The sequence below is a fragment of the Notolepis coatsorum genome, assembly GCF_963971535.1.
Source record: "Notolepis coatsorum genome assembly, chromosome: 13".
Taxonomy (NCBI): domain Eukaryota; kingdom Metazoa; phylum Chordata; class Actinopteri; order Aulopiformes; family Paralepididae; genus Notolepis; species Notolepis coatsorum.
This window is the reverse complement of record NC_140177.1, coordinates 95,488,182-95,513,200: the sequence shown is the minus strand read 5'-3', so window position 1 is coordinate 95,513,200 and position 25,019 is coordinate 95,488,182. Positions and strand designations below refer to the sequence as shown.

The following is a 25,019-nucleotide window of genomic DNA, read 5'->3' as shown; positions in this document are numbered from 1 at the left end:
ATTCGGACGAGCTCCGCGGTGCCGCAGGGGTCTGTCGAGGGGCCTTCACCCACACTTCCGGGTCGGAGGCCGGGAAGGGACAGGTCTTGAGCTGGTCTCTATGTACGGTCCTTTCCGGACCCCCTGCTTCGGGCCTGACCGTGAACACGGGCGTCCCCTCGTGGCTCTGCTTAACCACCACATAAGACGTGGGCTCCCACTTGTCCTGTATCTTATTACGGCCCCGGATTCGGTGGTCGCGTATCAGGACCCGGTCTCCGGCCCTCAAGAGTGCGCCTCTGGACTTTCTGTCATAAATCCTCTTGCATCGATGTGACGCGTGCTTCGCCGTGGCCTCGGCGGCCTCCGCAGCGGCCTTCAGTCGCTCGTGGTGACCCTGGACCCACTCGTCTAGGTCTTCCGCACCGTCGTCGATGACGTCTCTGCCACCCAGGACGTCTCGGGGCATCCTAGCGTCCCTCCCGAAGAGCAGGTAAAAGGGGGAGTATCCCGTGGAGGAGTGCACGTGGCAGTTGTACGTAAGTACCAACTCGGGTAGGTGTTCCTTCCAGTTCCGCTTCTTGTCCGCGGGCAGACTACGCAGCATGTCATGCATCGTCCGATTGAACCTCTCGCATTGCCCATTCCCCTGGGGATGGTAAGGCGTGGTGCCTTACTGCAGCGTGTCCACGCTCATCGGGGCCTCTCGTCCCTCCGCGGCCGCAGCGTGGACCAAGCCCCGGGTGGGTCCCTTGACGGGGGAGGACCAGCTCCTCCTCCGACCAATCGATCGCCGCTTTCAGTACCTGGGGGAACGGCCGCGTCCCGTCCTCCCTCATGTACTTCCTCATTTCCCGCCTCAGGGTCTCGTCTCGGAGGCCCACCACAAATTGTTCCTGCAGCAGGGCGGCGGCGTCGGTGACCTGGGTGGGCGCCCGACGTCGTAGGCGACGAATCCTCTCCTGCAGGTCGTAGGCGAATTGTCGCAATTGCCGTCGGCCTGCCTCCGGTCGTAAAACTCCCCCAGGCGGACACTGACAGGGGCCTTGTCTCCATAGGTCTCTTCGAGGAGCGCGAACAAGGCTTCTGTGTCAAGGGCGGTTCCCTCTGTCAGGAAGCGCACCGTCTGTTTCGCCTCGCCTTTCAGGTGGAGCTGTACGACCTCCACTTGTTCCTCCGCCGTCACTCGACTGGCACGGAGATGGGTCCTCATTGCCTGGATCCAGTCCTCCACAGGCAGCTCTCCCCTCTCCTTTTCCCCTCCAAACTCACTGCACTTCCGCTCCCGCTGGAGGTACACCACCGGGGGGGTCGCTGGGAGTCCAGGAGTGTGCTGTTTGAGCGCGGCCTGCGCCAAGGCAAGCGTCTCTTGCTGGCCGAGCCGGGCCTGCTCTAGGTATTCGTGCTGGTGGTCCAGGACGCGCGCTTGGTCATAGAGTTGACCCCGCAGGGCCTCCACTTGTGCGGCCAAGGTCCGCATCGTCTCGGCTTCCCCTCCTTTCTCCTCGAGGAGGGCCGGTGGGTCACTTTGTCGCTCCGCTGGGGACGACTCTGCTTTGACCTCCGGCTTCGGGGCGTCGCTCTCAGACATCGTAGGTCTCCTGGTCGTCACGTTCGAGGGAGTGGGTTAGGATTTTGATCCGGTGTTCGTGACGCCAAATGTAGCAGGGTGGATTATCCCTGCTTTGTGGGAACGGTTGCTGGCAGTCACAAGGTAGCAGGACGCAGCAGAGCTCAGTCTGACTGCCCCCTCGTCTTTGGGCCTGGAGCGTCAAACTGGAGGCCGGCAGTAGGAGTGGATGGGGCCCGGGATTTACCAACCTGGGTTCGGTGCTCTGGTCTTGTCGCCTCTCCAGGGCGGTCAGCAGTATTTCCCCAACACACTCTCTCTTCCCCCAATACCTCCGTTAGCCCTCCCACAGCTGGTGACTAGTAGATGAATAACAATGTTCGTTCCCCCCCAAGCAGTTCCCTCCCTCAATGACCACCAGAGACCTTAATGACTGGAAGGGGAAGGTAGGTAAGAAGGGGTTAATTGCATTACCGTTACCCGCACCAAAAGGGTTAGTGTTAAGGCTCAGGAATTGACACACACACAAGATGCCCATCTACAGCTTTTAGTGTTATTTAAGGACTGGTCAGTCCTTAATAGCAATGAGTCAAATGAAATGTAGTTCTCCTATTATTCGAGTCATAACTCAATACCTTGCAGACAACTGATATTGTACACCCAAATAATATAGACTCAGATATTGCAGACTCAAAGATAAATGTAACCCACGTCTGGGCTAGTACCAATAATAATACCCCTCTAAGGCTTTACATATATGGCAGTGTTACGTTACCCCCAAGAAGAGAAGGGTTAACTGGATGGGAACTCAATATGAATGAACATACACGTTATTACACTCAAAATGAAATGAAAATGTGGGCCCACGTTACCAAACAAAAGTCCTAACTAATGCCGGCATGAAATGTTTGTGGGGTACCCCTATGCACGGTGGTTAGCAACCATTATCTTCGCCCGTAGGCCGCGACACACTGTGCAATGTACGATATGGTCTTGGTCACCGAAGTGCCACTGTACTTAGCCAAGATGGCGGCCCCGCCCTCACCACCACTCGTCCGGGTGGTAAGATGGCGTCGAACGCTCTCGTCACAAAAGCCAGCAAGCTGTGGTAGGCAGGGGGGCAGTAGCAGGTTGGAGGCGCGTGCTGTGTTGTGGCGACCTCTGCTGGAGAGGTGTCGTCCTCTGCTCCGTCGAACCAAAGCCTGCTGCTGGTCTGCTGAGCTGCCGGTGCTGACAAGCTGCTGGTAGGCGAGCTGGATTGGCACTCGTGCTAATCTGAAGGCTACCTTAACTGAAGCTACTCTGTGGGTCTGAGAAGGCCCTCCTGCTAACGAACATGCAGCAGCGCACGGTGCCTCTAACCACCAGCTCTCTTCAGGCGACGCTTGCCGTGGGTACCTCGCTGGAGGGGATACAGTTAGCATTAGCCACTTCAATATACCGCTTACTTCTAGGATAACCCGCTGTATCACTAGGGTTGTTCCTTTCGGATGTTCAACACGCTACTAACGCTTATATTTCTATCATAACACGAAATATACTTGAGTCCAATTACATTCACCTGTGTGCTCCACGACGGGGCTCCTCAAGAATACGTCCTCTCAGGTTCACGTTCAACGCCGAAGAGGCTGTTTCTCTCCACTTCCGTTCAGGTGACTTGCTTCTCCTCGACGCCTCCCTCCTGCGCTCCGCCTGCCACCGCTGCCCCTTGCTGGCACCGCCAACTAGTCCCACAGGAAGAACTGGGTGAATTGAATATGATTCAGTTAGTGTTTATAATCCATATTCCAGCCGGTGAGAGAAGGAGAAACTCGCGTCATTGTTCAGGAGAATATCAAGGGAAACTGGTTAACATGTCTTTGTGCACAAAGGGGAGATAAAATGTTAAGTCAGCACTTCTGAATAATAGTCGAATATTCAGGATGCTACATATATATAGACACGGAGAGACGACAGCCAGACGGGGGGGTGTGACATTGGCATTGCAGACGTTTCCCTCATCTTTCCCCTCCTCTCTCAGCCCCAGAGTGTCAATGTCTGGGATGAACAGACTGACCATTAACTATGAGAGGAAAGTGGGGAGTCGATTTATTTTCCTTTTATGTGTAGGAAGTAGGGATGCTCGATATTGGCTTTTTTACCGATACCGATATTCCGATATTGTCCAACTCTTAATTTCCAATACCGATATCAACCGATATCAACCGATACCGATATATGCAGGGTTTCCCCGTCCAAAAAACTGAATAATTTCAGTTAACTAATAATTTCACTGGATATATATATAACAAATATTGTTATAGTTTTTTTTTGTTTTTAAACCGATACCGATATTTTCTGATATCACATTTTACTGCCGATATCGGCCGATAATATCGGTCGGCCGATAATATCGGACATCCCTAGTAGGAAGGTTAGGATAAAGAGTAGAAGAGACATGGCGGACAGGTCTGAAGGTGGCCGTAGTTCCTTTTCAGCAGTAGAGTTGAAAATAAACGGAACCTTTCAAGCTAAAAGACCCATTTTGAACAAAAAGACACTGTATGACTATTTTCTTGTTTTTCTCAAATGTAAAAATGCACTTTTGATCATGCTCAACTCTGCTCTCATCAAATGTCAGACCAATTGAATGAGTGGAACTATATAAACCCACTACCTTTCAAAAAAAGAATCCGCAACCAGGCGGGTCTTAAAACTCCCCAGGTCTATGGTTCTTCCTTCTTCATACTCATCAATCAGTCATCAATCACACGTAAGCCCCTAGTGGTGGCTCACAGGCAGGGCACTTTGTGTAAGACCAGTTAAATCTATGTGAGAATGCTTTGCATCGATGACACCAGTTTTCACACAGAGCCTGAAGTTGAGAAACCCTGCCCTAATCACTATATACTTTGCCTGTACCTTTCCAGACAACCCTTTGCTGTCTACTAAAGTCACAGTGACTGTCAACGTGCTGGATGTCAACGAGTTCCCTCCAGAGCTCGCCCTGCCCTTCGACACCTATGTCTGTGAGAACGCCAAAGTAGGACAGGTAAAAAGACTGTTCTGTCTGGGTCAATCTCTCTCTCTCTATATCTGTATTTCTCTCTCTCTCTCTCTCTCTCTCTCTCTTCTCTCCATCTGTCTTTGAATGTCTGTTTTCCGGACACGACGGACAACCTCAAGTAAGCATCTTTGTGTGTATGTATGGGTGTACTGTACTGTATACGTATGTATGTGTGTCTCTCTGTCTGTTGACTACTGTATTTGTTTGACTGTCTAACCATCTATCTCTCTCTCTCTCTCTGTAACTGTCTGTGTCTATCTCTCTGTCTCTAACTATCTGTCTGTGTGTGTCTCTCTCTGTCTCAAACCATCTGTCTCTCTCTGTAACTGTCTGTCTATATCTGTGTATATCTCTGTCTCTAACTATCTTTGTGTGTGTGTCTCTCTCTCTATATATGTCTCTCTCTCTCTCTCTCTCTCTCTCTCTCTCTCTCTCTGTCTATCTCTGTCTCTAACTATCTGTCTCTCTGTCTCTAACCAGTGGCGGCTCGTGGATGCTTGGCCACTAGGGGCGCTATACCAAACATTTTGCAAACATGTACAAGGCACGCATTGGCGAATATTATCACCATTGCCATCGATCAATATATGATCACAGTCAGTCAAATGCAACCACGTTTCCAATAGCCCAACACAAACACGCACAGCTCTCTCTCTCTCTCGCTCTCTCTCTCTCTCTCTCTCTCTCAGATCGATTCAATAAGAAACACATCTGTATATATTGTCATTTTAAACAAGTTACCATTCATTGTCTGAGTGGTTATGCTCTACCCGCGGCGAAATTAGAGAGAGAGAGAGAGAGAGAGAGAGAGAGAGAGAGAGAGAGAGAGCGAGAGAGAGAGAGAGAGCGAGAGAGAGAGAGAGAGAGAGAGAGAGAGCGAGAGAGAGAGAGAGAGGGGGAGAGAGAGAGAGAGAGAGAGCGAGAGAGAGGGGGAGAGAGAGAGAGAGCGAGAGAGAGAGAGCGAGAGAGAGACCGAATTAACTCACTGTTTACGTGGTCCACTCACTGTTGTCCCGACTCCCCAGACTGTTCTTGATAAAGTGTATAATCCGCTGTTGATGATGTATATCCAGTCCACTGTCCAGACTGCCATATAGCTTGTCAGCTGTTAGCAGTTAGCACCACACAACAAGTAGTTTGATTTCTTTGTCCATTTCCGCTTCGAACAGACTGCAAACTACCTGGCGTTCTATCGCCATGCTCTAAGACAAACTCTAACCTTAACCAACTTTGAAAGAGTGCCTAAGCTTAACCGTCTAAAGAACTTGCAGTCACGCTCTAAGACAAACAGCTACATCTCACAACAACAACAACTATCTCTACCAAGCTAGAATAAGCTAGAATTGGAACATTAGAAAGTGGATTCGGCCAATCAGAGATCGTCTCCGCGAAATGCTGCTACGGAAAAAAATACTGGCATCGGCCAATCAGAGAGCGTCTCCGCGAAATGCGGCTACAGAAATTCTTGAGAAATTCTGCCTAGACCGCTTCAAATCGCGCCCGGATTCCAACATAATAGTCATATTTCAACGCACAACGCGTTACGCACTGATTGGCTGCTACGGATACAGCGATCACACAGTGACGCGCACTCAGAGCGCTATCGCGTCTAGCCCGGGCAGAGAAATACAAAAAAAAAAAAAAAAGTGAGTCACTTCCTGTTCAAGAAAACGAGTATTTATTATTTTATTTATTAACGTTATATTGTGCATTGGAAACACAAACATACTTAAAATGAGTAAATATTATTCATTTTAAACATGTTTATATTATTTATAGGGCTATAAAACTAAAAACTAAAAAAAGAAAATTCTTGTTATTCTCTCATATAACCAGGGCAGGGCCTGAGGGGGGGCGGCGCCCTAGCGCCCCCCAGTGGCGGCCGCCACTGTCTCTAACTATCTTTCTGTCTGTCTCTCTCTATGCCTATCTCTCTGTCTATAATTATGTCTGTGCCTCTCTCTCTCTCCCTCTAACTGTATGTGCCTATATCTCTCTCTAACTGTCTGTCCATCTATCTGTCTCTAATTATGTCTGTGTCTATCTCTCTCTCTCTAACTGTCTGTCTATCTCTCTGTCTCCAATTATGGCTGTGCCTTTCTCCCTCGCTCTCCCTCTATCTGTCTGTATATATCTCTCTGTCTCTAACTAGCTGTCTGTGTCTCTCTCTCTCTCTCTTCATCTCTGACTATCTGTCTGTATCATCTCTGTCTACATGTGTGCCTGATGGAATGTCTTGTCTCTCTGCTTGTCTCTTTCTGTTTATCTGTCTGTCTGTCTGTCTAGCTTGTCACCTTTTCTGTCTTTCTCTGTCTGTCTCTGTCTCTCTCTCTCTCTCTCTCTCTCTCTCTCTCTATCTCTCTCTCTTTCTCTCTCTCTCTCTCTCTCTCTCTCTCTCTCTCTCTCTCTCTCTCTCTCTCTCTATCTCTCTCTCTCTCTCTCTCTCTCTCTCTATCTCTCTCTCTCTCTCTCTCTCTCTCTCTATCTATCTCTCTATCTCTCTCTCTCTCTCTCATATGCTCTCCTGCTCTCCTTTCCTCCATCCCTCCATCCCACCAGTTTGGGTAAAAAGAAAAGCTAGAGGGGCTAAAAGTCATTAATTATCTCCACACAGCTGTAATATACGAAGGAAAAGTCTGGGAGAAGTGAAGACAGTGAATGTAGAATCCATACACTGGAGATTAAGTTTAACAACAGCAACACTATATCAAAACATTTCTTTACAAACTCTCAAACACATCTTGCTGTATAATCCAAGTCTCCTTTATCCAGTTGTATGCTCAATACTTCACAAACATGCGCTAACAACTTGCTAAGTAAAACATTTCCGGTTAAACTCACATAATGTAGTGGTGCTGAGCAAGAGTGCACATTTTTACTTTGCCCAGTGTATTAAATTGAAATCCCACCTCCCAGCTCCTTCATTGGACAGGATTTCTGTTCCCACTCACCCACTACCCCAATGAACGAGCAGGAGGCAGGATTTAGCTAGTTTAGTTAGTTAGCTAAGTTAATATGATTAGTAACAAATTAGATAGGTTAGTTAGCAAGTTTTTAATTAAAATGTATGTGTTTGGGAAATATTAAGCATACGACTGGATAAATGAGACTTGTAATATACTGCCAGATGTGTTTGAGAGTTTGTAAACGGATGTTTTGTTATAATTTTGCTCTTGTAAAACGTGTTCTCCAGGAACTTCAATTCATGTCTGGCTACCTTTTTTTTCTTTTTTTTTTATTATCTACGTTTACCCTTGAGGCATGTGTGAAAATAAATTCTACATGAATTGAGGGGTGAGTAATTGATATACAAATTCTCCTTTTTTGGTGAAGTGCTCCTTTAACTTGGGTAACTTCGTCCAATTTAAAACATTTTGGGAAAACAATGGAGTTCCATGACTTCTGGATATGAGCTATAATCTGGTGTTGCCTGGATGGATCATACTTAAGCAGAAGAAATGCATTGTACGTTTTGGTATTTTCATAGGCTATTTTGACAATAGGAAATAAAAACATTACGCTGGCCTTATCCTTTAAGTCAGTCATATCATGTATACATTCTTAATTAGTCACAGAGCCGTACTATTTGTTTTGGTCAATATAATTCATCATTGTCGTTTTTCCTGGCACTACTTCATGAAGTGACGTAAAGTAGTTCCAGTTTAGGCAGACACTGTGGTGGACAACTGTTGACAGAGTCAGCTATGGAGCGACAATAATATGTTCATGACGACAAGGTTTCTCTTTAGCCTTTGGCATGGTTTATTTCACATTGCACCCAACAGTACACATGAGACCTTCTCTTGTGAGAGCGACGGAGGAAGAGAGAGAGGGGGAGGTGACATCTCCTTTTATACCTCTTACCTGGCGTCAGCTTCAATAGCTATGCCTATAGCGCCCTCTTGTGGAAACAGTTAGACAGTTACATGCAATCATACATAACATCTAACTTCAACACTCCCACTTATGGTTGTCTTGTATACTGTACAACTCTTTCAAAAACATCTTTCCAAGAAAATAATACAGTTCAGAACATCAAAATAATATGGCAGTTAATATTACATAACAGGCAATATTTACACAACAAACATGACCTCTGCAAATCTTCTCAATTTCAGTTTGGAGACAGGCTTTGTCATAGCGTCTGCTACCATGCCGTCTGTAGGACAATAAACAAGTGTCATCCTTTCTTCCCTGATGACAGATCTGATGAAGTGATATTTTATATCCACATGTTTACACCTCTGTCGGCACACAGGGTTTCTAGCAATTGCAATGGTTGTTTTAGATAAATACATTCTTGTATTGTCATAGCTAGAGCCATGTATTCGGCTTCACAAGTTGACAGTGCCACTGTGGGCTGTTTCTTTGTTTTCCACGAAACCAGTGAGCTGTCTTTGTCCAAACTCACACAATACCCTGTGGTACTTCTTCTGTCTGTGGCGTCTGCCGCCCAATCTGCATCACTGTAGGCTTTAAGCCCTAAGCCCTCGCTGCTCTTTCTGAAACAAAGCTGTTTATCGGCTGTACCTTTGAGATAACGAAAAACATGTTTTGCTGTAATCCAGTGCTCCTCTGTGGGGTCAGCTAAATGCTGTGACAATTTACTCACTACAAAACATAGGTCAGGGCGAGTACATGTTGTCAAATAAATGAGGCTACCTACAGCTTCTCTGTACATTTTTACAGCTGTCAGTTTCTGAGCATCCTCTTGGTGATCACATGGTGTTTCCCTCGTTCTACATTCTTGCATGTCAAAACATTTCAGGATCTTTTCCACATATCTCTTCTGGGATATTTTTACACAACTGGCAGACTGTTCGAAGTCCATGGCTAGAAAATGCTTTAACCTACCTAGGTCTTTCATTTTGAATCTGGTGGAGAGCATACTTTTCACCTGCTCTAGGTTTCTAGTGTTGTCTGCTGCGATGATCAAATCATCCACCCAAATTACAATTATCACTTTTCCTGACTCTTTTGACTCCCTTGAGTAAACACAGGGGTCTACTGGGTTCTGTAGGAAGTGATCTTCAATGAGACATGTACAGTATGAAGCATCTCGTTCCAATTTTGCCCAGACTGTTTCAGGCCTTAGATTTTTCTAGCTTGCACACTAGCTTCTCTCCTTTCTTCTCGTAACCTTCAGGTTGTTCCATATATATCTCCCTATCTATGGTTGCGTGCAGGTAGGCTGTCTTCACATCCATCTGGTGTAAAATCAAACTGTCCTCAGCTGCTTTCTGCATCACTACCCTTACACTGGTCAGATTGGCTGTAGGGGAGAATGTCTCACCGTAGTCTATCCCCTCCCTCTGACTGTAACCTTTAGCTACAAACCAGGCTCTGTACTTGTCGTGTCCTTCAATACCCTCTTTGATTGAGTACACCCATTTTCCTCCCACTGTCTGTCTGCCCTTTGGTAACTTGGTTAGAGTAAAGGTGTGGTTGTCCTCTAGGGACCTCATCTCCTCATCCATTGCTCTCTCCCATTTCCTTGATTCAGGAGACACCATCACCTCTTTAAAGGTCTGAGGTACTCCACTCACTACTCTGTAGCAGTAATCAATGCTTGTAAGTGTACTGTCATCCTCGTCACTTTCTCTCTGGGCATAGTCTTTCAGATACCTTGGGGGTTTGTGTTCCCATGATGGATACCTCCCACTGCATGAGGCATGTGGCATCACCCTCGGGTGCTCCTCGTCATCATCCTCTGGGGGTTGCTGACTGTCTGTCTGCACGACTGTGCTCAGTACACTAGGCTGAGGTGTCTCTGTTTCTTCACACCTTACTCTGGAGTCCAGCTCTGGCTCATCTGTCTGTGTCTCGTTCTCACAAGTTGTCTTTGTGACAAATTTGACTAGCCTGTGTTTTTGCACTTTCCCTTTACCGGGATAATAGACTAGGAAAGCGGGGCTTCCTTTGTCGTGCCCTACAAAGAGTCCTTTTTCACATCGGGACTCGAGCTTTCCTCTGTCCTGCTGGTAAGCATAACACACTGATCCAAATTTGTGCATTCTAGCTAGATTACACTTTTTCCCTGTCAGTGCGGTATACGGGGTGGTGCCCGTGTGCTTATTAAAACACCTGTTTCTGGTGTAAGCAGCTTCTTGTACCGCATAATGCCATAGACTCTTCGGTAAGTCACCATCTATTAGCTTACACCTAGCCATTTTGAAATGAGTACGTCTTGCCTCTCTGCCACCCCGTTCTGGTGCGGGGAGTACGGACATGACGTCTCGTGTCTTATCTTGTTCCTTCTCAACAGTGATTGGAACTCTCTATTTGTGAACTCGGTTCCGTTGTCGGACCTCAAGCATCTTATGTTGCCATAAGGGGCTACATCTGCAAGGAATTTCTCCGTGGCCTGGAGTGTCTTTGAGTGTCTTTGCTTTGAGAAAGTAATCAAACACTGCCCCTGTACACACATCTGTAAAAGACTGTACATATTTAAAGCCACCCATGGACTCGTTGCTTACTGGACCGACTAGCTCAAGTGGTACCTTTACTTTTTCTGTGGGACTTCTGTTTCTCGATAGAGTGAACTTCCCCTTTATGCACACTTCACATTCTTTGTCAGGTCTACGCTTTTCACCTTTAATGTGCATGCCTTCTGTCACTGCTTGCAGTTTCAGTAAATCCTCGTAATTACAATGACCCATGATCGCATGCCATGTCTGAATATCGTGACTGACAGTCACATTACACATATCATTATTATTACGCTTATCGTCATCATTACACTCTGTTTGTAGATAATACATTCTCTTGTACACCTCTATGTTAAATCGCGTACCGTCAGGCTCTACAAGAACATCTTTACCTTAATTTAAGAACACTTTGGCAGCGTTCGCAGTAGCAGATTTGACAGAGAATAGTTCTTGTGGGAACGAGGGTATGTAGAGAGTGTTCTTTAACGTCACTGTACACCGGCGCCCCTCACTGTCTATGAGGCATACCTGTGCGTCTCCTCTCCCTTGCGCCAACCCGTAAGTGCGCTTCCCGTCTGCCAGCTCCATGCTGTGTCTCTCCGGCTCGAAGGTGTTGTCAAAGTTCTTGAATCGATTCCTGTCGTTAATGACGTGGAACGACGCACCTGTGTCCACGATCAGTCCCTTCCTTTGGACCTGCTGCTGCTGCTGCGTTGGCTGGGTGACGTACGCTGTCTGCGCCCCGAAGATGAAGTCCTCTCGTCCCGCTACTCTCCGGACGTCGTCTCGACTCGTCTCACGTCCACCGTTGTCGCCATCTTGTCCACAGCCGCCATCTTGTCCATGCGCGTACTGAGCGATCTGGTCACGTTTCTTTCTACACACTTTGTCTGTGTGCCCTGTGGATTTGCAGAAGCTACACCAAACAGTCTTTGTGCAGTTATCTTTCCGGTGCCCCTTTTCTCCGCATCGCCAACACGCCAGCTCTGTCGTGGGACTGGTCTTCTCTCTTGGTGCCGCCCGGGCCTTCAGCACCCTCTCTCCCGCCTCCGCGGGGACTGGGTGTGTGTCTTCTGAGGCCTCAAAGTTTCGCAACTTGGCCTTGAACTCCCCCAGCGACATGTCCGCCGAACCGTGTGTCACCAGTAGTGTGAACGGTGTGTACAGCTCCGGTAGTCCTCTCATAACCATCGCCATCATTAGTCCGTCGCTCTGTGCTTCTCCTGCACTCTTAAGCGCCGTAATGATCTGCTCAGCTCTGATGACGTATTCGGTCACAGTCTCGGTGTGCGCTTTCTTCAGCGCGGTTAGTGTTATGTAGAGGGATACGATTCGGGGTCTTCCCCGTCCGATATAGTGTTCTCTCAATACTTTCAGGCTCTCTCGGCCTTTGTCCTTAGTGTCGCGGAATATCAGCCCAAAGCTTGTGTCGTCTAGCAGTGGTGCTAACTCGCAGTATGCGTCGGCATTTTGCTTGGTGTCCAGGGCTCGCGCGGCCGCCGTTACTTATCCCGTGGGGGCCGTCAAGATCATCGTCGTCAGTCCCACACTGTGCATGCAGCACAACATTCGCTCTTCCCAGAGCTCATAGTCATCTGCTCTTCCGTTGAACGAGGGCCATTTGCTCCTTCCTTTGTTCGCCATCCTTTTTTGATGGTAGGCGTAGCTTTAGCTCCCGTTAGCCTAGCTTTAGCCACGCTGTGCTCCCGGTGCTAAACTGGCCTATACTTCAGCTAAACTTGCTACCCTTATTATTTCGCCCCTGCGTGATCTGGGCCCATAACCTGTTGACAGAGTCAGCTATGGAGCGACAATAATATGTTCATGACGACAAGGTTTCTCTTTAGCCTTTGGCGTGGTTTATTTCACATTGCACCCAACAGTACACATGAGACCTTCTCTTGTGAGAGCGACGGAGGAAGAGAAAGAGGGGGAGGTGACATCTCCTTTTATACCTCTTACCTGGCGTCAGCTTCAATAGCTACGCCTATAGTGCCCTCTTGTGGAAACAGTTAGACAGTTACATGCAATCATACATAACATCTAACTTCAACAACAACAATGGAGCTTTAATCTGGTGTTGGCAAGTTTACAATATGAATAAAACATTTGATTATACTTGAACATGAACATGAACAACCAAAATCCAAAAACTAGACTGCTAAAACTCAAAGTTGTGATGTCATCAGGTACAAAGCCTGCCACTCTGCCCCATGGGACTTTGTGTAAGACCAGTTTGATCCACACGCTTTGCATTTATATAACACTTTGTATTGTGTCCTTGTTCTGTTATCAACAGGTGATCCGGACCATCACAGCCACGGACAGAGATCAACCACCTGTAGGACAGAGGTTCTTCTACAAATCTCCCAAGGAGCTACACAACAGGAACTTCACCATACGAGACTTCGGAAGTAAGGAAGGATAGAGGGATGCATGCAATTTGGGGTGGGGTTCAGAGATAACAAAATAATGACTGACACAGAGTCTGATAGATAGATAGATGGATGGATGGATGGATGGATGGATGGATGGATGGATGGATGGATGGATGGATGGATGGATGGATGGATGGATGGATGGATGGATGGATGGATGGATGGATGGATGGATGGATGGATAGATAGATAGATAGATAGATAGATAGATAGATAGATAGATAGATAGATAGATAGATAGATAGATAGATAGATAGATAGATAGATAGATAGATAGATAGATAGATGGACGGACGGACGGACGGACGGACGGACGGACGGACGGACGGACGGACGGACGGACGGACGGACGGACATAGATAGATAGATAGATAGATAGATAGATAGATAGATAGATAGATAGATAGATAGATAGATAGATAGATAGATAGATAGATAGATAGATAGATAGAGATAATTGTGTGTGAAAGAGGGAGCGATATACAGAGAGTGTGTGCGTGTGTGTGAAAGACATAGAGATACAAACAGAGAGAGAGAGAGAGAGAGAGATACAGATAGAGAGAGCTAGATGGTGTTATAAGACTGTAATCAGATTGGACGCCTTTTACTTGCCCTCAAACGTGAGGCGCGGCAATGTACTTATAGATAATCGAAGGTGCACAGGGCACACAGGGGGCAATGAGCAATACCACTGACTGATACCACTGTCCACCCTAAAATAGAATTCACTTATGTTATCTCTATTATATTGTACAGTAGTTTTGATTTGTGAACCCTGAGCATCAGAGAGACAAACCCTGGAGCTGCTCCATAGACAGTGAATAGTGGAACGACTCCTAGGACACTACGACAGTTTGATCCCACAAAGTCTGTGACTAATTCAACACCAGTAGACCAAATACAACTATCTCTTGATGATATCACACATTTTTGATGCTCTGATTTCCAGCCCAGGGAGACAGTTGTCTATGTTTATAGATATTGACTTAACTGCATAACTGCAAGGAACCTGAGATGTACCAAGAAATAACACAATATGAATACTATTTAGGGTGGATGTTCCCTTTAAGTCCTCATGTCTCCTCGGTCCTTCAGCACACAGAGGCTCTCATTATGTAATGCTGAGTCTGTGTGACTTAAAAGGCATCAGATCATGTGTTGACCATTGACACACACACACGCGCGCACACACATACACATCCATGCACAAACATTGACTGTATTTCTCTCGCGAGAAACAGACAGACACACAGACGGACACACACACTCCCCCGTGCTCTCTCACTTTCTCTGTCACACAGGCACACACAAACACACACACCACAAACACACACACACTCCCCGTGCTCTCTCACTTTCTCTGTCACACAGACACACACTCCCCCATGCTCTCTCTTTTTCTCTGTCACACAAACACACTACAAACACATCCACATGCACAGTGTAGCAATCATAACATAATCATAACAATACAGTCTGGTCAGTTTGGGGCAAATATGGGGTCAAGGCTGCAAATCATGATTAACATTTGAGCCAATGTGGGTAGTGGGTTGTGTAGTGGGCAAGGCACTAGGTTGTGTAGTGGGCAAGGCACTTGCCACCAATGTGGAGACGCTGGGTTCGCATGTTCGAATCCAGCTCTCCACATTGTTTTCAGTTTGGCTGGTCGTCCGTACTAATACAATTGGCAGTATTAGAGGGTGGGAAACTGATGGGTGGGGATCGGGCGTTGTGGACAGCGACTCCTACAGGTCGGTTGGTGCGCCTGCGCAGTAGAATCAGGAAGTGTCGGGGGCAGCGTGAGCCTCCCACGCATTACTCCTCGCCACTGAGAGATCGAGCTGCGCAGGTGAAAAGATGCGACTGCTGTTACCTCAAGTACCGGAGGGGACTTGTGCTATGTATGACTTAGTCCACATTGCAGCCGGCTTGTGGGAGGCAAGAAACAGCGTTCGTGACAGGGGAGGGTTGAATTGGATGATACGAAATTGGGATGGGAGAAAATATAGAAAAAATGGGAGAAAAAGTGGATAAAAAAACAAAACATTTGAGCCAATGTTTTTCTGTTAATTTAGGGTCCAATAAAGAAAAGAAAGCAAGGAGCCCAACAAATTAGGTAGGCGAAGTCTCTGAAACGGCCACGCCCACTTTTTAGACCTGACATTTTGTATCTCGGCTCCTGGAGCTCGCAGAGAGTGCATATATATGCCCTAAAACCTTAACATTTTGAGATATTCATGAAAACACTTTTTTTTATCTCTGAATTGATCAGCGCCCAAGCCACTTCAGCCAAATCTGCTCATGAAGGCCATGCAGTTAGTTTGGGCCAAAGTTCTAAATCTACTCATGGGGCATACTAGTGTTTAGGTTGAGGCTTTGTTATAAGATGAGGACCCCAACAACCACCCAAGAAACAAAGCAAACCACTTGAAGTCCAAAAAAACAAAAAAAAAATTACTCACTTTTTCTCCTATTTTTCTATTTTCCATCCCAATTCCACTGTGCCAATTCTTCCCTCCTCTGTCTTGAACGTTGCTCGCATATGCCCCCCACTGGCCGGTTGTAGGGAGGATAGAAGCCTTGCATCACGTGTCCCCTCCGATACACGAGGAGGCAGCCTGTCACATCTTTCCACGTGCCAGCGCGGACTCTCATTGGCGAGGTGTAACGTGTGGGAGGCTCACGCTACCCCCGCCATTTCCTGTCTCTGCTGTGCAGGCGTCCCCAACCGACCTTTAGGAGTCGCTGTCCACAATGTCCAGATTACCACCCATCGACTTCCACCCGCTAACTCTGCCAATTGAGTTAGTATGACGGCTGGCCCAAGCCGGAGGCAACGCCGACAGCCGGAGTCGAACCCGGTGTCTCTTGCATTGGTGACGAGAGCAATGTCCGCTGCACCACCCAGCCGCCCCCAAAAAAACTTTATTTTAACACATCACACATCCCATCACACAGGATTCAAACACTTGCTGAGGCACTTGCAATACATGAGACATTTCATCCCCCTGCCAGCACAAGAACATGAGGTGCATTTATTAGATCTGCAGCTACACAAAGAGAAGTCGCCTATTCTCAGTCCTTGCCCCACAATGGTGGAATGAACTACCCACCCCAGTTAGGACAGCCGAAACACGTCCAATCTTTCGCCGTCGACTAAAGACGCATTTCTTCAACCATTATCTGAATTAAAAAAAGAAAGAAAAAAAATAATAATCTAACCCTAACTAACCATACTGTCATGCACTTGTCCTAATAAACGAACCTACACTGTAGCACTCAACACTTTGATGAACATTGTTACTCAGCTGATAGAGTTGTGCCCAGCAGTGAGCTCTGTCAACTTACTGTGGTTCATCCAGGCTTTGAATTGAGCATTCTTTGAGTGGCCAAAGAAGGCGCTCACAGAATCACAGCCACTGAAATAATGGAACACAGGCATGGCATCAGCCACATCTCCACCAAGCTTATTGTGTGCTTCTGTGATTGAGTAGAACTGGCATTTGTCCCGAACAGCAAAGTCGATGAAGTTGCAAATCACAACATACTGACAGGAACTTTGTAGTGAACCCTAGTAGGATGACAACTACATCGGAGTCGACTGTTCTAACCGTAACTGACTTGATCCCCTTGTTTAGCATGTCCATCTCATGGCAAATGATGCGGTTGTTAGCCTCCTCAAGCATCTCGGCGGCACGGTGGTGTAGTGGTTAACACTGTCGCCTCACAGCAAGAAGGTCCAGGGTTCGATTCCCGCTTGGGGACCAGGTTTCCATGATGCCAGGTACCGAGGTGGGGTATCTCCCAGGCCTTTCTGTGTGGAGTTTGCATGTTCTCCCAGTGCTCGCAAGGGTTTCCCCCCCGATAAGATAAACCCAATGGAAAAACATGCACAACAACAGAAAAAAAAGAAAAAAAAATCCTGATCTTCCCGATTGATGATATCGACGTATCCAGTGTCAGACTTGATGACCTTTATATTATGCTCCTGCTTTTGATCGGTTACCTCTGGTGTTTACTGCGAAAGAGCCTGATAGAAATTCCTTGAACAACTCTGGGTGTCTCCATTTGAGCTCTTTGAGATCCTGAAGAAACACTGATGTCCATCTGGCATAGTGTGTATGATCAAGTGCAAAGTAAAGAGGAATGAGCTGCTCAAGTTCACTGACCATCATGATGAAGTTGGCCTCCCGAAAGTATCTGATGAAGATAAGATCCTTCTTGATTGCTTCAAGGACATTGGTCCAGTAGTGAAACATGGGGCTGTTTTCATTGGCCACCCAATTGCTCCAAATCAAACTGTTGTCCTCTAGATGTTTTGCCTGGAATGCCTCGTCTCTCTTATTGGCCAGGACCAGAGCCACGATTTGAATGCAGTATCTAGCCTTCTTTATGGAATTCACATGACCAGTGATGTTCAGATTAGCTGAGGTTAAGATGGTATCCAGGCCAGTTCCTTTTATCAACTGGCCAACACAGACCAGAGAAACCTTCTCAAGGTGCAGCCCACCCATAAAAACAAAGTATGAATGAGAAAACTCTTGATATGCGATACACCCAGCGCGGTTTTGAATTTCGGCCGTAGCCAAAACGGGCGTGGCGGAATGGCAGTGATTTTTCACAAATATCTGAAAAAGTAAAGGTTTTAGGGCATATGTTTGTTCATAACACTAATATAAATGTGGTGTTTCCGCAACTTTTGAGCCCAAAATTAACTCTCTGTGACCTTCAGGAGCCGAGATACAAAATGCCAGGCCTAAAAAGTGGGCGTGGCCGTTTCAGGGACTTCGCCTAGCAAATTTTTTGGGCTCCTTGCATTTTTTTGTTTATCAGGCCCTAAATGAACAGAAAAACATTGGCTCAAATGTTAATAATTTTTTGCAGCCATTATGCCTAAACTGACCAGACTAATGAGTGATATGCTCTTTCTGAAACATAAACAGGGTCATAATACTGAAGGATGCTGTTGTGTTTTTGACCTCATAATCATTTACCAGAAGCTATATCTTTTTTCATAATTATTCCTCCATATGATATCATAGGCTGGGTGATAAATGCACCCATACCGACATTATGAATCTCTTACCGACCAAATTTTTCGCATCTGGGTATGTTAGGTAAATGCATTCCTCCACTGCACAGGCTGTTTAATTGTGTCCTTTAATTCAACTGAATATGCAGAAACCAATCACTCGTTGAAAGACAAACATATTGACAGACACACATGACAGGAAAACAAGCTGACAGAGGGCTAATGGAGCATGTGGTATTTGTGTGCTGGTGTTTAAAAAAAAATACATCAAGCGTGCTCAGATGGGCGGTCAGGTGGCGTAGCGGAGATTGTGCTCGTCACCAATGCAAGAGGCTGCGGTCTCGACTCCCGGAGAGTCAGCATTGCCTTGGCTTGGGCTGATCGCTATACTAACCCGTTTGGCTGAGTTAGGGGGAGGGAAGCCGTGGGTGGGTCCTGGGCGTTGTGGACAGCGACCCCTACAGTTCGGTCGGGGCACCTGCACAGCGAGGGTAGGATCTGGAGAAAGGTAGTGTGACCTTCCACACGTTACACTCTCCCGGTGAGAATCTGCGCTGCCAGGCTGGCTGCCGGCTGGCTGCACATGTGTCGGAGGAAAGCATGTGACAGTCTCCGGCCTCCCGGACCAACAGTGGGGGGGGGGGGGGGGAGCGCAACAACCAGGAAGGGGGTTGGGAATTGACATAACGACTAACAGTGGGATGGGACAAGTATATCAAATACCAACCACTGCTCAGCTTAGTCATGTGTGTTGTGAGGATTGGTTCTTTCCCCACCACAGGCTTCTTAAAGTACTGTGATGATTGGTCCGTTCCCGGCCACACGCTCCGTTCCTTTAAGGTACTTTGTTGATTAATTGCATTCCCCGCCACTCTCCGTTCCTTTAGGGTACTGTGAGGATTCTGTGATGATTGGTCCGTGGCCGAACGCACACTTCTAAGTCAAGTATAAATTACCATCACGCACCTGATGTGTGTTCTAATCAGCGCATCAGAGGCTTTATATACTCTGATTCCCCTACTATCGATGTGGGATCGTTTTGAATATACTCCTGCATTTGCCTGTCTTTCCCGTCGCTGTTCCCTGTCTGTTGCTCCCCAGGACTTTCGTGAAGTAATCCCTGTGGAGAACCTGATTCCCCGTACGAAGCTGCGCCTCGTTTATCTGCCCGCTTTACGCGTTGCGCTCTGGTGAGTTTTTGGAAACAGTTCTTTTTGGATCACCAGTTTTTTGTGTGTTTGTGAAACACCGAAGAGATCCCGTTTTTGTTTATACTGTTCTCACCTATTTTTTGTGTTGGATTTACACCTTGGATTACCGTATTGTTTTTTCTCTGGACTCTGCTAACTGTGTGTATCACACCGAAGATCAAGTCACTTGGATATTTATTTAGATCAGTCACCTCTCTGTTTCTGTTGTGCGCTGGGCTAACTCGGATTTCTCTCTCTCTCTCCGTTTCCACCTGGAGTGAAAGCTGGGAGGATCTGCAGAGCGGCTTCAGACGTCACAAGCTAATTCCTCACCACCACCTACTGGGAGAATCTGCAGAGCCGCAACAATCTTCACATGCCAGATTCCCCGTTTGTTCTGTTGCTCAACTTAATTCAACCTTGTGACTCTGAGAATAAATACGCCCTTGCTTTGGCTAACTCTGAAACAACTCTCTCTGTGCCGTTGCGCTTGAGGTCGGTTACAAACCCTAACATTACGATCCCACCATGACGACCTCAGCCGACACAGAGAGGGTTAGGGCAGCATTGGCGGTCCAGATCGAGTTGGTCAACGACCACACCCAACCGTTGGGTGCAGTTGCGGCCGCTTTACAGGACCTCCGGGCCGAGGTCCAGCTTATTCTGGATGCCATTGGCACTCAGGAGTATCAGCAGGCTGTTGCTCTGCACCAGCTTCAGGCTCTCCATACTTCATTAAACACTCTGCTTTTGACCCCACCTGTCCCAGGAGTCTCGGCCAGCTCACCACCCGCGGCAGACCTTGCACCTCGGGAGCCCCGTCTCTCCGAACCACGTCTGTTCAATGGTAACTTCGAGGATTGTGCCACATTCATCATGCAATGTGAGTTGGTCTTCCATCATCAACCCAGCCGTTTTTCGTCAGAGGGATCCCGAGTAGCCTACATGACTAACCTGCTCACGGGCCAAGCAGCACAGTGGGTTACTGCCTCCTGGGCAATGGGGGCTGATTTCTGTTTTTCCTACCCGGACTTCGTGGCAGAGCTCCGCAGGGTTTTTCACCACCCAGCCCGTGGCCAGGACCCAGGAGCTTGGTTGGGCACCTTTCGGCAGGACAGTGGCAGTGTCAGAGACTACGCGCTGGAGTTCAGACTGGCCGCAACGGAGAGCGGTTGGAACGATCAAGCGCTTCGTCTCACCTTCCTGAGGGGGCTCAACGACGCAGTAAGGGACCAGCTCGCGACCCAGGAGGAGCCCGATTCTCTCGAGGGCCTGATCAGCCTCGCTATCCGCATCGACGGACGCCTCCGGGAGAGAAGGCGTGAGCAAGCACGACGGGGACCCCCAGACGTACCCCCCGAGTGCCACGACCTCGAGGAGGTTTTCAGTACCCCAGACGTACCCCCCGAGTACCACGACCTCGAGGAGGTTTTCAGTACCCCAGACGTACCCCCCGAGTACCACGACCTCGAGGAGGTTTTCAGTAAGTCCAGGGCTCAGGTCTTTCCGCCTCACCGGCCTTACGACTGTGCCATCGACCTCCGCTCTGGGGCTCCCTTTCCCGGCGGCCGCCTCTACAGTGCTGACCGTCCTGCCCCCTCCGTGACTGGTGGGTTTTTTCCCTCCCGAGCCGTGACCGAGGAGGAACCCATGCAGCTGGGACGCAACCGCCTTAGCCCGGCCGAACGGGAGTCCAGGCTCAGGTCCGGCCTTTGCCTCTACTGTGGCCGGGATGGACACCGTGTCTCCAATTGCCCTACCCGGCCAAGAAGACCAGGCTCGCCGGGACCCCGGGAGATCCTGGTGAGCCGTTTTTCCTGTTCCCCCACCCGTGCACCACCTAACCGTCTGGCGGACGTCACCCTAGCCTGGGCGGACCAGCGGGCGACGGTGGGTGCACTTATTGACTCTGGTGCTGATGGGAGTTTCATGGACGTTGGGTATGCCACCCGGGCCAACATTCCACTTGAGGACCTCGAGAGGCCCTTGGAGGTCTTCGCGCTGGATCATCGCCGCCTGGCTGACGTCACTCAACGCACCTGTCCAGTCCTTCTCACCATTGCTGGTAACCACGTTGAGAGACTCCAGTTTTTCATCACCAGCTCTCCTCTTGTCCCTGTGGTCCTGGGCAGGCCTTGGCTCGCGCTGCATGAGCCCCACGTCGCCTGGTCCTCCGGCACCATCAGGGGGTGGGGCCCCTCCTGTCGTGCCCAGTGTCTTCAGGTGCCGTCCAGCCCTCTCACCGGGTCCCAGTCCCAGTCTCCGGCCTCCCTCGCCGGTCCTCTGTCCCCGTGCCCGGCCTCCGCTGTCGGGCCCCAGTCCCCGTCTCCGGCCTCCCTCGCCGGTTCTCTGTCCCCGTGCCCGGCCTCCGCTGTCGGGCCCCAGTCCCCGTCTCCGGCCTCCCTCGCCGGTCCTCAGTCCCCGTCTCCGGCCTCCCTCGCCGGTCCTCTGTCTTTGTCCCCCTCTCAAGTGCCCCTGATCGCCGGCTTCCTTCGGTCCCGTCCGGGCAGGCCGGGGCCGAGTGGGTCGCCGGGTGGCTCCCGTGGAGGGGGGGGTACTGTGAGGATTGGTTCTTTCCCCACCACAGGCTTCTTAAAGTACTGTGATGATTGGTCCGTTCCCGGCCACACGCTCCGTTCCTTTAAGGTACTTTGTTGATTAATTGCATTCCCTGCCACGCTCCGTTCCTTTAGGGTACTGTGAGGATTCTGTGATGATTGGTCCGTGGCCGAACGCACACTTCTAAGTCAAGTATCAATTACCATCACGCACCTGATGTGTGTTCTAATCAGCGCCCCAGAGGCTTTATATACTCTGATTCCCCTACTATCGATGTGGGATCGTTTTGAATATACTCCTGCATTTGCCTGTCTTTCCCGTCGCTGTTCCCTGTCTGTTGCTCCCCAGGACTTTCGTGAAGTAATCCCTGTGGAGAACCTGATTCCCTGTACAAAGCTGCGCCTCGTTTATCTGCCCGCTTTACGCGTTGCGCTCTGGTGAGTTTTTGGAAACAGTTCTTTTTGGATCACCAGTTTTTTGTGTGTTTGTGAAACACCGAAGAGATCCCGTTTTTGTTTATACTGTTCTCACCTATTTTTTGTGTTGGATTTACACCTTGGATTACCGTATTGTTTTTTCTCTGGACTCTGCTAACTGTGTGTATCACACCGAAGATCAAGTCACTTGGATATTTATTTGGATCAGTCACCTCTCTGTTTCTGTTGTGCGCTGGGCTAACTCGGATTTCTCTCTCTCTCTCCGTTTCCACCTGGAGTGAAAGCTGGGAGGATCTGCAGAGCGGCTTCAGACGTCACAAGCTAATTCCTCACCACCACCTACTGGGAGAATCTGCAGAGCCGCAACAATCTTCACATGCCAGATTCCCCGTTTGTTCTGTTGCTCAACTTAATTCAACCTTGTGACTCTGAGAATAAATACGCCCTTGCTTTGGCTAACTCTGAAACAACTCTCTCTGTGCCGTTGCGCTTGAGGTCGGTTACGAACCCTAACATTACGATCCCACCATGACGACCTCAGCCGACACAGAGAGGGTTAGGGCAGCATTGGCGGTCCAGATCGAGTTGGTCAACGACCACACCCAACAGTTGGGTGCGGTTGCGGCCGCTTTACAGGACCTCCGGGCCGAGGTCCAGCTTATTCTGGATGCCATTGGCACTCAGGAGTATCAGCAGGCTGTTGCTCTGCACCAGCTTCAGGCTCTCCATACTTCATTAAACACTCTGCTTTTGACCCCACCTGTCCCAGGAGTCTCGGCCAGCTCACCACCCACGGCAGACCTTGCACCTCGGGAGCCCCGTCTCTCCGAACCACGTCTGTTCAATGGTAACTTCGAGGATTGTGCCACATTCATCATGCAATGTGAGTTGGTCTTCCATCATCAACCCAGCCGTTTTTCGTCAGAGGGATCCCGAGTAGCCTTCATGACTAACCTGCTCACGGGCCAAGCAGCACAGTGGGTTACTGCCTCCTGGGCAATGGGGGCTGTTTTCTGTTTTTCCTACCCAGACTTCGTGGCAGAGCTCCGCAGGGTTTTTCACCACCCAGCCCGTGGCCAGAACCCAGGAGCTCGGTTGGGCACCTTCCGGCAGGACAGTGGCAGTGTCAGAGACTACGCGCTGGAGTTCAGACTGGCCGCAACGGAGAGCGGTTGGAACGATCAAGCGCTTCGTCTCACCTTCCTGAGGGGGCTCAACGACGCAGTAAGGGACCAGCTCACGACCCAAGAGGAGCCCGATTCTCTCGAGGGCCTGATCAGCCTCGCTATCCGAATCGACGGACGCCTCCGGGAGAGAAGGCGTGACCGAGCACAACGGGGACCCCCAGACGTACCCCCCGAGTCCCACGACCTCGAGGAGGTCTTCAGTACCCCAGATGTGTGTGTGTGTGTGTGTGTGTGTGTGTGTGTGTGTGTGTGTGTGTGTGTGTGTGTGTGTGTGTGTGAAATAGGTGCTACAACACTCCATGAACCCATACGGCACCATCAGTCTTGATCAGGCTGCTAATTACGGCCAGACACTTCACCGCAGTGTTCATAACAAGACCCTCCTGGGTGTTTTTATTACCATACTGTCCAACTCCCATCCCTGAAATATCACTAGTTTTATCAAGGCTCTCTAGCTTGTTGTAATCCTAGAGGGCCAGGATACATGAGAAACCTTGCAAGGCAGCAGAGATAAGAGGCAACATGGCCAGCAGCAGCAGAGACACGCAAGAAGACTTATCCCATGTGTTATCTTATGTGTTATACCATATGTTATCCCATGTGTTATACCATGTGTTATACCATGTGTTTTCCCATGTGTTATACCATGTGTTATCCCATGTGTTATACCATGTGTTTTCCCATGTGTTATCCCATGTGTTATACCATGTGTTTTCCCATTTAACTGAACAAAACATGTACATGCAACATGCAACAGTTTCAGATATGTTGCTTAGCTATACATTTCATCAGTCAATTAGTCATGTAATATACACTGGGCCGCTGACCCCCAAGTTAATATAAGATAAGATAAGATATTCCTTTATTGATCCCCTTGGGGAAATTCAGGCATCATAGCAGCATGGGGGAGGGGAGGTACAGGTAGTAAAAAGCAGTCTAAACAATATAACAAATCAATATGCTTAACCCTTTACCAGTCACTTCTTGAAATACCTGGAAATTCACAATTTCAACTCTAGAATGTTATTTTGGTGCTATTTCAAAAGTGATCTACAATTTTGGAAAAAAAAATAGATTTCCCCCTGTAAATTAAGGTTAACCAAAGTGTCCATGAACAGGTCCTCGACCGGTACCCTAAAAATGTGGGGGCTAT

The 25,019-nt window shown here is 48.5% G+C and overlaps 1 protein-coding gene across 1 annotated transcript in view; it reads left to right on the top strand.

The window, feature by feature from the left end:
- cdh12a (cadherin 12a) overlaps nt 1-25,019 on the top strand; it is a 483,846-nt gene that overhangs the window by 365,410 nt on the left and 93,417 nt on the right. The window contains exons 9-10 of the mRNA XM_084328112.1: nt 4,459-4,580; nt 13,323-13,437. Coding sequence (XP_084184238.1) covers nt 4,459-4,580; nt 13,323-13,437 — 237 coding nt within the window. The remainder of the gene's footprint in view (nt 1-4,458; nt 4,581-13,322; nt 13,438-25,019) is intronic.